The sequence below is a fragment of the Cricetulus griseus genome, chromosome 2, assembly GCF_003668045.3.
Source record: "Cricetulus griseus strain 17A/GY chromosome 2, alternate assembly CriGri-PICRH-1.0, whole genome shotgun sequence".
NCBI lineage: Eukaryota > Metazoa > Chordata > Mammalia > Rodentia > Cricetidae > Cricetulus > Cricetulus griseus.
Window position 1 is genome coordinate 205,114,122 of NC_048595.1, and position 15,359 is coordinate 205,129,480.

A 15,359-nucleotide genomic window follows, 5' to 3' on the forward strand; every position below is an offset into this window, starting at 1 on the left:
GAACTCCTGAGTTCCTCAACAAAGACAGAACCACACAAGGTAACTTTGCAAAAGCAAAAAAGTCCTACTAAATGTTGTAGCAGCGTAGTAACTGAGGGCTACATTTGGGAAGAAGTGCAAACACGAAGACAGTAGTTCAATGCACACACTCATGATTCTCAGACACTCAACAATTATTGGTCATATAAATCAGTGTACAAATTAAATGTTTGGAAAATGTGCAAAAAAGTCAACATTGATAAGAAACAAAAATATACATAATTATAAACTGCCCAGTATTCAACTGAGATTAAAAATATTTGCTGAAAATAATACATTAAATATAGAGAATTTAATGGATACATTTTAAATTTACAGTAAGTCAAAGGGTAAATTTACAAATTGATAATCATAGTTTGTAAGATAAAAGTTTATTTTAAAATTTATCCAAGTTTATTTACAATGAGTAAAAACAACCACATGAAAGAGATGTTAGACATTAAAAGTATTATTTTTTTGGTTTTAACTTTGTTAGAATATTTCAGAATGCAGGCTGAATTTTAAAACCAACATCAATAGAAGAAATGTAAACCTTTTAATTACTAATTATAAAAAAAACCCACAACTGTCTTTAAAGAAGTATTCTCGTCCCTAGAGAATGTAGTTTTAACCCACAAGGGTTTGGCCTATTTCCTTTTGCCCATAAGCCTTTCTGGCTTGTAGCTTCCCACTAGCCTACTCTCCTTTCTGCAGGTGGGAAAAAGTCTTTGGAAAAATGAGAACATGTCAAAATATCCTGGAGTCCAAGAGTCTACTCAAGTTTAACATATATTTACTTATCTTCCCTTCTAAGTAATGCTAATGGTAAAATCACTGATTACACAGGGTTTTTTTTTAAGAAATTATAAAACATACAAATAAATGAACACAAAGTGCTTTTCTCTCTGGCATTACAAGATTCAGAAATCCGAAGTAGGGGACAAATTCTGTAAGCTTTATAGAACTAGAGAGCAGATGCTTCTGTATGTTCCAAACTGTCTATGGCACAAAGCAGACTTCAATTCATAACCTACTTTTCTTCACAGCATTGTCAAAATGTCCCTTATGTCAAACACAAGCTCAAAAATGTTAAGACACTATAAAGAAAATAAGCCACCAATCTGAGGAATCAGATGTCAGTACAAATCTACATACATCAGTGATTAAATGATGTTAATAAGATTGGCACACATACAAACTCAAGTCTGCAGTATCTATATAACAACTCCACAATAGTTTAAGGAGATTCTGCATGTCTAAATGCAAACACTGAGCACCTGTCCTTTTCCTTGAAGGATAGATTGGCATACAAATTCTACTAGCATCTGCTCTACCATTTATATACTATTAGCTTATACTAGCAGATTTAACAGGGCTAGTCATTTTGGCTATATGTGCAGGGAATACAAAAGCTTTGGTTTAAAGTGATTCTGGTAATACAGACTGAGCTACAAACAAACATCATCAGGCAGAAGGACAGGAGTATTCTCTTGTTTAATGTCTTTGCTGCTAGGGAACAATACCTTATGACTAATACCTTATGAATGTCTATTAAAATTCACAAACACAAAACCACCAAGAATTATGTGAGACTGTACATAGACAATGGATACAATTTATTCTTTTCTTTACTATAGCTATGACTCCTCCCTTGCATTCCTGAAGCTTAACCTGTACCACTCTTAGTACCTCTGAGAAAAGAAATGTCTATGTTCCCCTGAAAGCTTATCATCTCCAGCTCTGAAAGGTGAGAATGGAGAGAAGGATGTCCCTGGTATTTCCACAGCTCTTATGGCATCCTGTTTAGATAATGGGAGAAGTCAAAGCAACACTAAAGATACCTATGTAGTAGGAACAGTGGCATCACAGCACACCTTCCTTAGCCAACCAAAAAGAGGTATAAGAATATTTCCTTTTGAAGACTTGGTAAGCTAAGGAAGCTGGTTAGGTTGGATAATGTCTGGCAGAATTTCTATTCCAAAAAGTTCATAAAGAAATATCTAAGACTGAATACTTTCTATTTAAGAATTATATATAAGCTAATTATCATATACTCAACACACAAATTGAATTTTAATCTACTTTTAGCAACTAAGAGCTTGGCAATTTACAATAAATACCTTTATTAAACCATCATTTGCACTAGCTACTTAGGGAAAATATACTGGCATGCCTACTTGAGGGTGATTATTATCATCCCACATTAGTAGATCATACATTTTCAGTTGTTCTTCCAAGAACAAAGACAGATCTAACCAAACAACTACACTATCCTTCCTACCCCTGCCCCAGCTCCAAACACACACACACACACACACACACACACACACACACACACACACACACTTACTTACTTCACAGAACAGTAAGCTAGAGTGTTAGTCAAAATGTTAAACACTAAGGATTAGAATCCACTGTTCCTGGATTTCTTGCTCATTGCCTCAACCTTTGTAAAACACTTAAAAGAGTGCTTTAGGAAAAGACAACAACCCTAGTTATATGAAAATCATAACCAAATAATAATGCACAAAGAACTTGGACAGTGCCAGTATGACTGAAAATCATGTAATCAACTCAAAAATCAATTTACTATGTCTTTTAGAATGAGAATACCTTTCTATAGTTATTCTAGGAATTCACATCTAGTGGAGATTGCAATCAGATAAATGCTTCTGTTTCTCTCCTAACTTTTTTTAAAGGAGGTAGTAAGGGTAAGAGGAGAAAATAAGCATTAAGAAACACAGGGGCCAACACACAGTCTAAGGCCAAATAAACTCTTGAGGCCTATTGATTTTGGAAAACTTCATTTTGTTAGGTGATTTGAATTACAAATATAAAATAAAATTAAGGCATACAGAGAAAAAGGCACTACTAAAAATTAACAATTTGCTTTTCATTGAAGTTTAACCAGTGTTAAAGTGAAATAAATATGAATGTTACATCTAAAAAACACCACCAGATTTAGTAATAAACTATAGGGTCTCAAAAAAATCTGATCTTAGCATAAGAAATACTTGGTGCGAGAATCTCTATCAATTATTTTGGGTATTTCAACACCTAAAACTAAAATAAACTTTTGGGATTTTTTTCCCTTAAAACCAAACTAAAACAGTAACAAAAGCTGGGTCAGGGAGAACCCCAATACAGTGTACTAAGGAATAAATGCTCCATTGTCACAGAACATTCTGGGGCTGTTTTGTGTAGTAAGAGCAGTTTCTGACAGAGGTTGCCTAACCTGGGATATGGGGATAGTTTTACTCTAATCCTTCTTGTTAATGTTTTTGTAGTCTATAATAGCCAACAATTACCCAAAATTTCTTCCTTATTATTTCATATAAAAATCCTAGCATTTTAAACATACTGCTAAACTTTCAGAGTTAAAGTATGCCATAAAGTAACTGCCTGCCCATACTCTTCCTCAACTATAACTTCCTGAAGTGTGTTAATTTAATGTGACATAGCACATTACAATTGTTGAGTAAGAAAATGAAAAAGAGTGACCCTATTTTTTAAAAAAATAAACAGACAAAGCTGGGTGTGGTGGTGCATCTTTGTGTGGTGGTGCACCCCTGTTTTCCCAACACCTAGAGGCAGAAGCAGGAGCATTGACGTTCCAGGCCAGCCTGAAACAGAGTAGAACCCTGACTCCAAAACCACAAATTAAAATAAGACTGATAGATTTTTGTACCTAGTCGACTCCAGCTGAATTTATATAAAGGTTCTCAGACCCCAAATGAAACCTCTGGCATGAACTCTGCCATTAGCAAAGGAGTCTGCATCGTGCTGGGTCATCAGCCAATCTATTCAGGTTTGATTTTCTTTTCTTAGTGATTTCACATATTTTATAACAACTATATTTCAGAAATAGTATAGATCAGACCTGACCAATGTCAGAACTTAGCAGAAAGCCATTCTAAAGATGTATTCTTACTTTTTATGTAATTTCTATTGGGAACAAGGTAAGACTCAAATGAAAGCCAATTCAATTTATTCTGAAATAAAAGTTTTAATTTGTCTTTTATAGTCCAGCATGTGCATTAATATTCAACTTCTCATATGTTGTAGATTGTGCCTCTTAATACTTTCTAAGGCAATAGTTATAGATGTTTTTAAAGTTAGAAATATATTTTTGTAAACAAGGAAAAGTGCTGAAAGTTTTCAAGGCATTCATTCTGAAAACCTCAAAGTATGTATAACTTCAAAATACTTAAATACCAATCCATCAAAAATTGTATTAGTTATGTTTTTCAACTCTTTTATTCAACTACTTTTGTTTGCACTGCAAAAGGTCTTCGCTTGACTCATTCCTGTCATGCCACTTTGAATCTCTTAGGGCCTAGGCAGAAGGTGCTTCCTGAAAGCACATCTGACGCTGCTAGTGGATCTAGCTCCAGCACCGGAAGTCTGCTACTGGCAATGCAGAATGCATTTAAAGGCACAAAGTCAGCAGTCTGGCCATTTTCCAGCCACAAAGAAACATTGCAGTACCAAAAGAATCAGTTGTGCATTTAAAAAAAAACAAAATACATTTAGAGTAATTTTTAAAAATTCAAACTTCATCTGTTAGCCCATACTATTAAGCAGAAAAAATGGAGTGTAATTATTTTACTTCCTTTGACAAAATTGTTTCCTTTCAAAAAAAATCCTTTTATATTTACTATTGACCTTCCATGTCCCATACCCTTATCTACTTCAAGCTTTTTTGCTCTAGCAGGGTTTGCTTTTACACACACACACACACACACACACACACACACACACACACACACACACACACGTGTGTGTGTGTGTGTGTGTGTGTGTGTGTGTGTGTGTTGTGTGTGTGTGTGTACTTTTATACATATATATGGGAATATATATGTATGTCAATAAATTTCCATTGTGTTTTGGTAACTTCACAACTGGTCTGAAATAAATTCACATCATATTCAATATAATAACTCTGTAAACTATTAGTCTATTTTTAAGTCTTTATAAGTTTATTTTTCTTTTAAAGCAAAAGTATTCTGATGCAGCTATTAACTACTGAATTTAGGAAAGCAATAGGAGACTGTTTAAAAAGCTAACAATTGCTTTGAGTTCCAGTGTGCAGGTATCTTTTTGAAGAGTGTTTGTCTCTCTTCTGTACTGCACGTTACCCTGATGGACCAAAAATGAGCCAAAGGGAAATAACAACCAGAGACAAAGAAACAGCAAAACAAACAACAAAATAAAACCCTAGCAATCCAGGTACCATGATTTTGCTCAAGTAGAAAAGATGCCCTCACTCATAAAAGACAAAGAAATTACAACACACCCACACATGAGGTTTCCAGCATAAGATTAAGATGTGCTGAGGTGAGAGGCACCTGATGCTTGTTCTTTTTAAGGGGCTTCCTTTGCTTTACAGTGTACAGGAGAAGTGTTAACTAATATTTTGTGCTTTGACTCAGACTACTAGAATTTCAAAAATTATTACAGGGTATGCCAGATAGGATCTTGATACATTAAAGCCAGATCTACATAACTGCAGAAGCAAAGTACTTTAAAAAATACCTAAATAAACATACCTTGTAACAACAACAAAAAAAAAAATGAGAATTTTATTTAGTCCCTTCTGATGAAAAGTATCACATTCAGGGTCTCCTGGAAGACTGTTATCATCTACACTTTTGAAAATAAACTACTTAGCACTTGGTTTAATATGCTGAAAAATTTACAAGTGGCCAAATTACTGACACCTTCATGTTTTTCAGGTCTCATAATTCTACTAGAGACAGCAGGATCCTCTCCAGCTTAGTCTTTCCATTTAATGACATGGCTCCAAGTAGATGCACACACTGGAAATATCTGGCAGTGTTTTAACCTTCCCTCTGCCAGTAAACACTTTGTTTTGGTGTACTTTTCTGGGTCTAGAAGGATGAACTGACTGTTAAGGAAAGAATATAAAGAGATGATAAATTCAAAAGGTTCAATACTTGGATTATTTCTAAAGTGAGAGTGAGTGATTCAAGTGCAATCAGCAGCTGTCAAGGACCAACTGATCTGCTGTGTGGAGGCTGTTCATCCCTGACTAATCATCACGTCTCTTATGACCCTCATTTGCCCTGTATCTTTCCTCTGAAATCTGTTTTTACCGCTTTGTGAATGGCTGCTTTCAGCTTATAATTGGGTTTTTATTCTAGGCACTTCTGCCATCTGTGGCAAGATAATTCCTTGGAAGGGAGTCCTTTTGTACTAAAGTCTGTTTAGCTGCATCGCCCAAACCTTACCCACTAGATGCTAGTAGTACCTTGCCAGTTATGACAACGAAGTGTCTCCAGGCATTGCCAAATGCCAAATGAAGTGAAAAGACTCCCCACCACTGACCTCAGTTTTACCTGATGTTTGTTATTCTGAGGTGCCTCTGGCTTAGTACTCTGTGATCCCAAGAACAATGGTTTTACTTCATGATGGGAGCCTTAACAGATGAGTACTTGAGTTAAAGACTGCTTCCTACTGGAAACCAGGGGCTTGAAATAGGAAGATATTATACAAAATTTTTTTTATCATTTCTCAGTTCCCTTCATTTTGGGACTTTCCCCTCAAGTAAACAATGTTTAAAATACACCAAATGACAGTTGGTTGTTTTTGTTCATTATTTCTACTGGTCTTTTCTACTGCTCATACATTTAATGAACAGTCGTCTGTGTTTTAGTTGAATTTACTCATTGGCTTCACATAATCTGCTTTCAAATACAACAGTATTTTTAAGCAGAAAGCTATCTCCCAAGGACTATAGATTTCAGTAACATGGGTCTACTATATTGTATTTGCCTATTATACTGCTTAGGAGTAGCAAACATACCTCTTAAAGAGATTCGCCTCTTCTTTTCAAGATTCCTACTGAGCAAAACAGCTTGACAGACAGAGGATAGCATCTAAAGAATACAGACATAAGAAGGAACCTATATTCTTTAAGTTGAGTACCTACCCTAAACTAAAGTTTAGAGCTCAACCCCACAAATAACGATCTATTTAAATACTATCACTAAAAACTACAAATTGTACATCACTTTCTTCTCTTTGTCTTCCATGTCAGTGATACAGGGCAAGACTACAATCTTTATATATTTCAAATGATTTGTTTGTACTAAAAAGAGCAACTATGTACTAAAGTGCTTTATATCTCTGAACCACATCAGTACATTATAAAAATTTTTTTAAAAAAAAGTTTCAAGTTCTTGTAAAGAAAAAAAGATTAAATATAAAAAATTTAGTTGACTATTATTATTAAACAAATTTAACCAAGAATCAAGAGAAACATTTTCCCTCTTGTCTTTTTCTCCCCATCTCTCATTTTTATAAAAAAGGAAAGTGCAGTAAGAGAGAAGGTGAACTCGAAGATGGAGCTGGTGGAGGCACAGAAGCTGCCGCTGCTAGTGATAATGCACGAACATGTGCCGCAAGAGCTCCTCAGCTGACGGTCGCAGTTTGGCCTCTACAAAAATCCGTTTGAGGAAGTCTCGAGTATAGTCTGAGACATGAGGTGGCAGCTTTGGGTTTGTTGGCTGAGTGGCGATCTTAAAGATGGCAGCCATTGCTTCAAATTCAGCCCAAGGTGGCTTTTCAGTTAGCATTTCTACCACAGTACATGCTACACTCCTAAAAAGAAATAAAAAGAAGCATTATCCAAGCAATAATTTTAGGAAAGAAAGCTGGTTAGCCAAGAAAATGAGAAACTTGGATAAGTCCACATATAGTTTAATATTACTTATTTCAAATATGAAGTTTCACTCAAAGGTTAATTAAATAAAACTGTAATTCAAACATAAAAATCAATGAAAGGCTGGAGGACCTAGTATACATTTCAATGAAAATATATAATTATCTATGATCATAAATGTATGGTTAGGCAATGAACTTTATTATTTTTGGTTTAGATTATTTTCTATCATTGATATTAATTTTTTCTCCACCCTACAAAGAATACAAATACTATAAATTATTTGCCTTCAAGTTCCTAAAATGAATAATTTTTTTTTGGTTGGGACTTGAGAAATGGCCATTATATGACCTATTCTAAAATTATTATATAACTTATTAATTCAATGTTAAGACACTAACAACTAAACACACAGCCCCATGACAGAGCCCCTGCCAGAGGTATAGGCACCAGCATAATTCCTCTTCTTCCTTACCTGGAAGACTTGTAGATACCTTAAATCATCCAGAATCCAATAACGTATTTTCCAAAAACAACAGAGCTAAGCATATTATGAAAATACCATTATCACACCACCACCACAGCAACAGTTTTTATTTCTGTAAAGCAATTATCAATTTATTGTAAATAATTATATGTTTCACATTCAAGATCCTTGGAAAATCTGATGTTGCAATCAAACATAATTCAGCTATTAATGGGAATCTCCTTGTTCTTCAAACACATAAATAGAATTATATGATGACCCATTCAGAACTGCATTGCTGCACTGTAAGGTTTTAAATTTTTAAGTAAATATCCCTGCAATGGACCGTTTGTAGAGTCTAATACATCCCAGCCCAGGGTTATGATACGGAGTCAAGATTCATGCTAGGGTAGGTGGGTGAGGAGTGATGAATTCATCTCCTCAGGTAATCTCATAACCCACTCTTACCCCAACCATTACTTGTAGCCTCACCCATCTCACACAGGTAGCTATTATCTGTTTTCAAATGTTTATACATACCTTTGTGACTTAAAAGAAAACCACTGATTCATTTGTTTTGTTTTGTTTTTATAAGAGACTGACAACCAAGAGTACTTTAAAAGTTACTCAGGGAAATAAGAGGGTTTTTTGTTGTTGTTGTTTTGTTTTGTTTGTTTGTTTGTTTTTTGTTTGTTTTCCCGGAGACAGGGTTTCTCTGGATTGCTTTGGAGCCTGTCCTGGAAATCGCTCTGTAGACCAGGCTGGCCTCAGACTCACAGAGATCTGCCTGCCTCTGCCTCCCCAGTGCTGGGATTAAAGGCATGTGCCGCCAATGCCCAGCTTGAAATAAGAGCTTTCTTTCTTTCTTTCTTTCTTTCTTTCTTTCTTTCTTTCTTTCTTTCTTTCTTTCTTTCTTTTTCTTTCTTTCAAGATTTATTTATTATGTATACAGTCTTCTGCCTGCATGTCAGCCTGCAGGCCAGAAGAGGGCACCAGATCTTATTACAGATGGTTGTAAGCCACCATGTGGATGCTGGGACCTCTGGAAGAGCAGCCAGTGCTCTTAACCTTTGAGCTATCTTTCTAGCCTGGAATAGAGCTTTCTACTGTTGAGGTTTGCTTAGGACAAAAATCCTTCCTAAAGAAGAAAATATGTTCAAAGACTCAAATATTTAGTCAAATTAGCCTTGATACGTTATAGCTGAAATGGCTTACAATTCATATATCCTACTTCCAAAGTACACAGGACAATTTAAATCTGTCAATTTCAAATGTGGATAATATTCTAGGCCAATCTGACACCCAAACTTACCAGATATCTGCTTTTCTGCCATAGCCTTCTCCACTAATGACCTCAGGACTCATCCAGTATGGTGTGCCTGTGACAGACTTCATTCCTGTGCCTGAGAGACAGATGGTCTGAAGCCGTTTGCTAGCCCCAAAGTCTCCTAATTTGATATTGCCAGTGGAATCCCTTAAGATATTTGCTCCTAAAAATAAGAAATAGTCTCATTTCAATGATTTTATTGGCATTCTAGAATATATGTAAGTGGCAGAGAATGACTTTGTAGATCATAATCTGTCCCCAAATGAGGTTGCCTGTCTACTCCCAGTAGTGCCTGGCATGCCTCTGCTGTTTATATATCACCTATCCAGATGTTTCAGAACTAATGAGCTTCTCATATATAGGATGGGGTAGGGGCAGGTGAGGTGAAAAGAGAAAGGGGAAAGGGCTAAGAATAAAAAGCTTGGTGAAGCACCAAGAAAGGTTCTGATTCCATTTGTTTGCTATAAAGCAAGAAGTCCAGAGCTGAAGATTATTTTCCTGATAAACCAGCTTCTCCTCAGGAACTTCCAAAAGGACCTTCATAATCAAAACTTTTAGCATCATTCCCCTACTTCAATATTATTGAAGCATTAGTTACCTGTACTTTAAGGAGTTCTTTTGTTGTTATTTTTAATTCAAGGCTTTACTATGTATCTCAGACTGGCCTCAAACTTGAGATCTTCCCGACTCCAGCATTGGGATTACAGGTACATACCACCATGCTACATTTTTTTCTTTTAATGGTTTTTATGGAGAAGGCTGAATAGTTCAGATAATCTACATTACAGACCATAGAGAATACAGACTCTTCATCTTCACTATCAGCTTCTATTTTCCCAGAAAATTCCCCACCCTTACCAACAGTAATTTCCACAGCAGTCTAGGATCCTTCTCGGCAAAACCTATTAAGCCTGTCTGACCCTCCAGCAATCTGCTTATGTAGCTCTGCTTGCTTACGATCTTCTACCATCTAGTATGTGAAAGAGGACTCAGAAAAAACATCCAACCATCTCTAGAATACTTAACCACAAAGAAGCAAAACAGACCTTTTTGTTTCCTTGAGACTGTGGTCTTGCCATGTTGTTCAGGCTGGCAACTGGAACTCTTGGGCTCAAGTGAGCCTCACAATCCTCCTATTTCAGTTTTCCTGAGTAACTGAGACTATATGTTTAATAAGCTGGATTTTACTGGCTACAAGCAGAGATCACCTTCCCTACACAGACACATGGGAACCTGGCTGATCACCCACAGGAGGAGCTGGGGAAAAATAGGCAGCCAGGTTCCAAACAGTTTTCTGGTTTTTAAACTATATTTTAGTAAATTAAAAAATAAGAGTTATCAAACATATGCAAAGGTAGACAGAATTGTTTATGTTCCCATTACTCAGATCCAGCAGCCAACTAGACAACTAAAAGCTAAAGCAAAACAAAAAATACTAAGGATGGGGAGATGCCTCAGTGGGTAAGGGTACTTTATGTTCAAGCATGAGGACCTGAATTCAGATCCCCAACATACATATAAAAACTGGGTGTATCTGCATGTATCTGTAATCTCAGTGCCTGCGGCATAGACAAGAGGATGAATAGTACTCCTGGCCAGCCAACTTAGCTGGAAAATGGTGAGCTGCAGATTCAGTGATAAATCCTGACCCAAGAAAACAAGATGGAGAGAGACAGAGCAGGCATTTCCTGTCATCTTCTGGCGTGCATGCCTGCTTGTGCATGCCCATGTGTGCACACACAAATAAAACCATTAAGAAAATAAAGGGTCCTTTTATTAACTATTTGGTATTCAACAGTATAGTTCCTCCCCTTAGCCCCCCAATATATACACCAGGCTGGCTTTGAACTCATAGAGATCCGCGTGCATCTGTATCTGCTGCAATTAAAGGCATTTACCACCAAGCCTGTCAACAGTTTAGTTCCCTGAAAGGAAAAAAGAATAGGACCAGGAGAGACGGCTCAGTCAGTAAAGGTACCCTGTGATATACATGGTGGAAGAGAAGAAACTCCTTCAAGTTGTTCTCTGCCCTTTGTGAATGCTCTGTGGCACTAGCACACATGTGTATACACACACTAATAAATAACATGTGATGAATTTAGAGGGGTGGGGGAGAGAGAAGGCAGAAGAGGGGAAATAGGGAGGATGGGGGAATAAACTTTGGAAACGAGTTTCCCAATAGTAATGATCTTCATCTTTGTTATGATCTGACAGGTCTGAAATTACACAAAATCAATTATCTTTACCTTTCTGTTTGCCATTTATAAAATGTTCATACAAATTAGAAGGCACAGAACAGGTAAAAAGTATATTGTAGAAAACAAATACCACTATATTGCCATTTGGTAACCATCATTTTCCTTCTGTCATGATTAAATTTACAAATTTGAGACCCTATTTTGGTATCTTATTTTTCTCCCTTATCAATATATTTGTCCTGTAATATTTTCATATCAGCCTGTTTCCATTTCCCTTTGCTTGACCAAGGAGGTTCATCATACTTTCTGGTAAAATTAGATCAATCTATACAGATGATAGGTCCCTCTGTTTTTCTTACTTCATTTTGAGGGCTAACGAGAAGTTGGCTTGACTAGGAATAGATATTCCTAATTGAATAATTTCTTTAAGCTATCAGTTTTTATACTTAATAAGCCCCACTCTAGTGCATGTGGCCTGCCTCAGGAATTCTGCATATTAGACTCATACTAGAAATTACTGTTCAATTACCAGATATGATTGGCAATTTTCTTCTTGTCCTAATGTGAACCCAGTCAAGATGCACCCCCACCATATGAAAAAGCAGAAGTCTGGGAACTTGAAAGAGGAACACGATCAATGAGTAAATTTTTTACTCAGTGCTTTCTAAATTTTGGGGCAAACCCCAGTTTTTAAAGACTCAGATAGGCTCCAAAGTAAAGAGTTCTTAGCACTTTCAAATTTTACACATCTCTACCATTAACTCACTTCACAGACTCATTCCTATATCTGATCCCTGGGGAAAAGTGAATTTACCCTAGCTGGAGTTCATCAAAGCTCAGTCTTGGAATCTTTCCTTCCTTCCTCTTTGTTCTTTCATGACATCTATTCCCATGACTTTAAATACAATTGCAACACAAAGTATGTCATCACAGTAGCTAAGTTTTAAGTGCTGAGCACCAGGCATTGGTTTAAACACTGCAACATATCAACACATTTGATCCTTCCAAGAATCCTATAAATTGAACACTATTATGACTCTAACTTAAGAATAAGTAAAAGAGAGAACAGTGGATGCATCTCAGGGGTAGAGAACTTGCCTAGTATATGCAATTTCCTAGGATCCATCTCCAGAAATTGGGGGTGTGCACCATGGGGAGGGAAGAAAAAGACAGAGGAGGAAAGTGAGAGGGATGGAAAAATTAATGAGGAATGAAGACACAAGAAGATTAACATGTCCAAGGTTTTAGTTAATAGCAAATGAGCCCCAAGTTGAATCCAACTCTGATGGCAGAACCCTTGCTCACTGCCCTAATGCCCAGGCAATACAAACACAAACATGGTCATGTTATTCTAAGGGTGTTTGAACGAAACTGATTCTATGGATCCTTATATCAAAGTTAATCATTCATGTAGCCTCAAATTTTAGAACTACTCTGACAGGACCTTTAACAGAGTTAGTTCATGAGAAAGCTGGAGAACCAGTTCCCTATGGTAGTTTACAGTTTTAGTGTTCAATGCTTTGATATTTTTTTCATCCACACTCACACAAAACTGTATTTAGAGTAAAAAGGAACTCATGACTTACCTTTGATATCTCTGTGGACAATCATATTACTATGCAGATAGTGGACCCCCTCCAGAATCTGACGGGTGTATTTCCTAGTCACATTCTCTGTAAGAGCTCCGTATGCTTTTAGTTGGTCCTTAATTGAACCCTAGGATAAAAGAAAACAACTAAAACTCCCACTTAAATTAAAAACTGCTACTAAATGTTTTTAAGAATTCTCAGTAAAAAAAATATGCAGAATTACTGTTCTTTCAAATTATTTATGTTGAACTAATCTCTTTGAAATGAACAAATTACAAGTCTTTCATATTTGTAGTGCCTTTAATACAACCCCAATTTGTTTTCCAAAAATAATGTTTAAGCCAACTTACACATGAAACAGAGTAATTGAAAATATAAAAGTAGTCGCAAATAAATCCAGTGAGTAGCAATGGTATGATAAGCAGCTATACCTAATGGTAAAAGTACACTGTGCTTGCACGACACTGATGATGGTCAACAACTGAGCTATAAGCTTAAATGGCAACCTTGAACTTCAACATGGAACTCTAGGTATCTCCTTCCATAAAGACCCATAAATCAAACTTCTTCTTCCTAACTTGCTCTATTAAGTTAGGAGAATACATTTCTTCTTTTTTTTTTTTTTTTTTTAGACAGGGGTGGGGTTGGGGGGTAGGTGGGATGTCTGTGTAGCCTTGGCTGTCCTGTAGACCAGGCTGGCCTTGAACTCATAGAGATCCACCTGCCTCTGCCTCCCAAGTACTAGTATTAAAGACATGTGCCACCATCACCTGGATATATATTTTTTTTTCTTTTTTCTTTGTCAAGTCTAGATTGGCCTCGAGCTTGAAATCCTCCTGCCTCTCTCTCCTGATTGCTGGGATCACAGATGTGTGTGTGTTACCATGCCTGGCATAAGGCACTATCTCTTAATGAGTAACAATGCTAACTGCCATCTTGAAAAAACGTTTAAAGATAAACTGAATATTCTTTTCTTGGCTACAAGAAAAACTAAAACTTTATACAGTAATGAGTTCTCTTGTGAGCAATCAGCACAGCCACCATGAACTAAGTAACCAGACATACTACATCTCCTGACTCAGCAACATCAGGTCCAGAATTTCATCTACGGCACAGCAGATCAAAGGGCCTGGACTACAGACTCAACTTATTTTACAAAGAATGTATCTTTTCAAAAAGATTCATGAACTTACCCCTGGCATATACTCCATAAAGATGGAGAGTGTTTTCTCCTGAGGATCCCTCAAGCAGCCATAATACTGAACAATTCGGTCGTGTAGCAAGTTTTTCAACAACTGAATTTCACACTCAAGTGCATTTACTTCCTGAAAGACAGAACTCCTGCTAAGGCTTTTTAATAAAATGCTATCATATTTGTTTCTCTGTCTGTATGTGCATGTTCATTCATATTTGCACCATCAAAGATAAGTGGAGGTCAGAGGACAACTTGCAGGAGTTAGTTCTGTCTTCCCATCATGTGGGTCTGCAGGAGGTGGATTCTGAGTATTGATCTAAGGTTGACAGGCATGGTGGCAAGCACCTTTACTTGTTAAACAATTTCACTGGCTCAACATTAAGTCTTTACAGCACCATAGTAAACACAAAGCACTCTTAGTTCATAGACTATCATGATGATATGAAATGTTCACTGTACATAGAATATTTTAGTCTCTAATCAATTTTTTAGAAAATTTTAGTTTTCTAATGTGTGTGAATTTGCCTGAGTTTATCTGGATCAGGTGTGCAGTGCCTTCAGAGACCAGAAGAGGGTGTTAGACCACCCCTAGAACTAGAGCTACAAACAGGTGTAGGCCTCCATGTGGGTGTTACAAACTGAGCCTGGGTTGTCTGGAAGAGCAACAGGTGCTCTTTGAGCCATCTCTCCAGAGCCACAAAACTTTTATTTAACAGCACCCGGTGGTTTGCTAAAGTAACACCAGGTCAAACTAAGAATACAAATGAAGCACTAAAACAGCTGATCATTTACTACAACCCACAAATTTCACCATGTTGTTATACTAAATTTTAAAATGTTTTATGTACACTTAATCATTTCTGCGTGTTGGGTGGGTGCACA

At 36.6% G+C, this 15,359-nt stretch overlaps 1 protein-coding gene across 2 annotated transcripts in view; it reads right to left on the reverse strand.

Moving 5' to 3' along the window:
• Positions 1–4,974: 4,974 nt before the first annotated feature.
• The window catches only part of Map3k2 (mitogen-activated protein kinase kinase kinase 2), an 80,352-nt gene continuing 69,967 nt past the window's right edge, over positions 4,975–15,359 (reverse strand). The window contains exons 14-18 of one of the 2 annotated variants that reach the window (XR_003482285.2): positions 14,476–14,607; positions 13,280–13,409; positions 9,481–9,658; positions 8,178–8,301; positions 7,512–7,641 (exon numbers count right to left, since the gene is read on the reverse strand). Coding sequence is in view for 1 of the 2 variants with exons in the window: in XM_027400670.2 (XP_027256471.1) it covers positions 7,416–7,641; positions 9,481–9,658; positions 13,280–13,409; positions 14,476–14,607 (666 nt within the window). In the remaining variant the exon portion in view is untranslated. Of the gene's footprint in view, positions 7,642–8,177; positions 8,302–9,480; positions 9,659–13,279; positions 13,410–14,475; positions 14,608–15,359 lie in introns of both variants that reach the window. The other variant, XM_027400670.2, reaches the window with a different exon arrangement.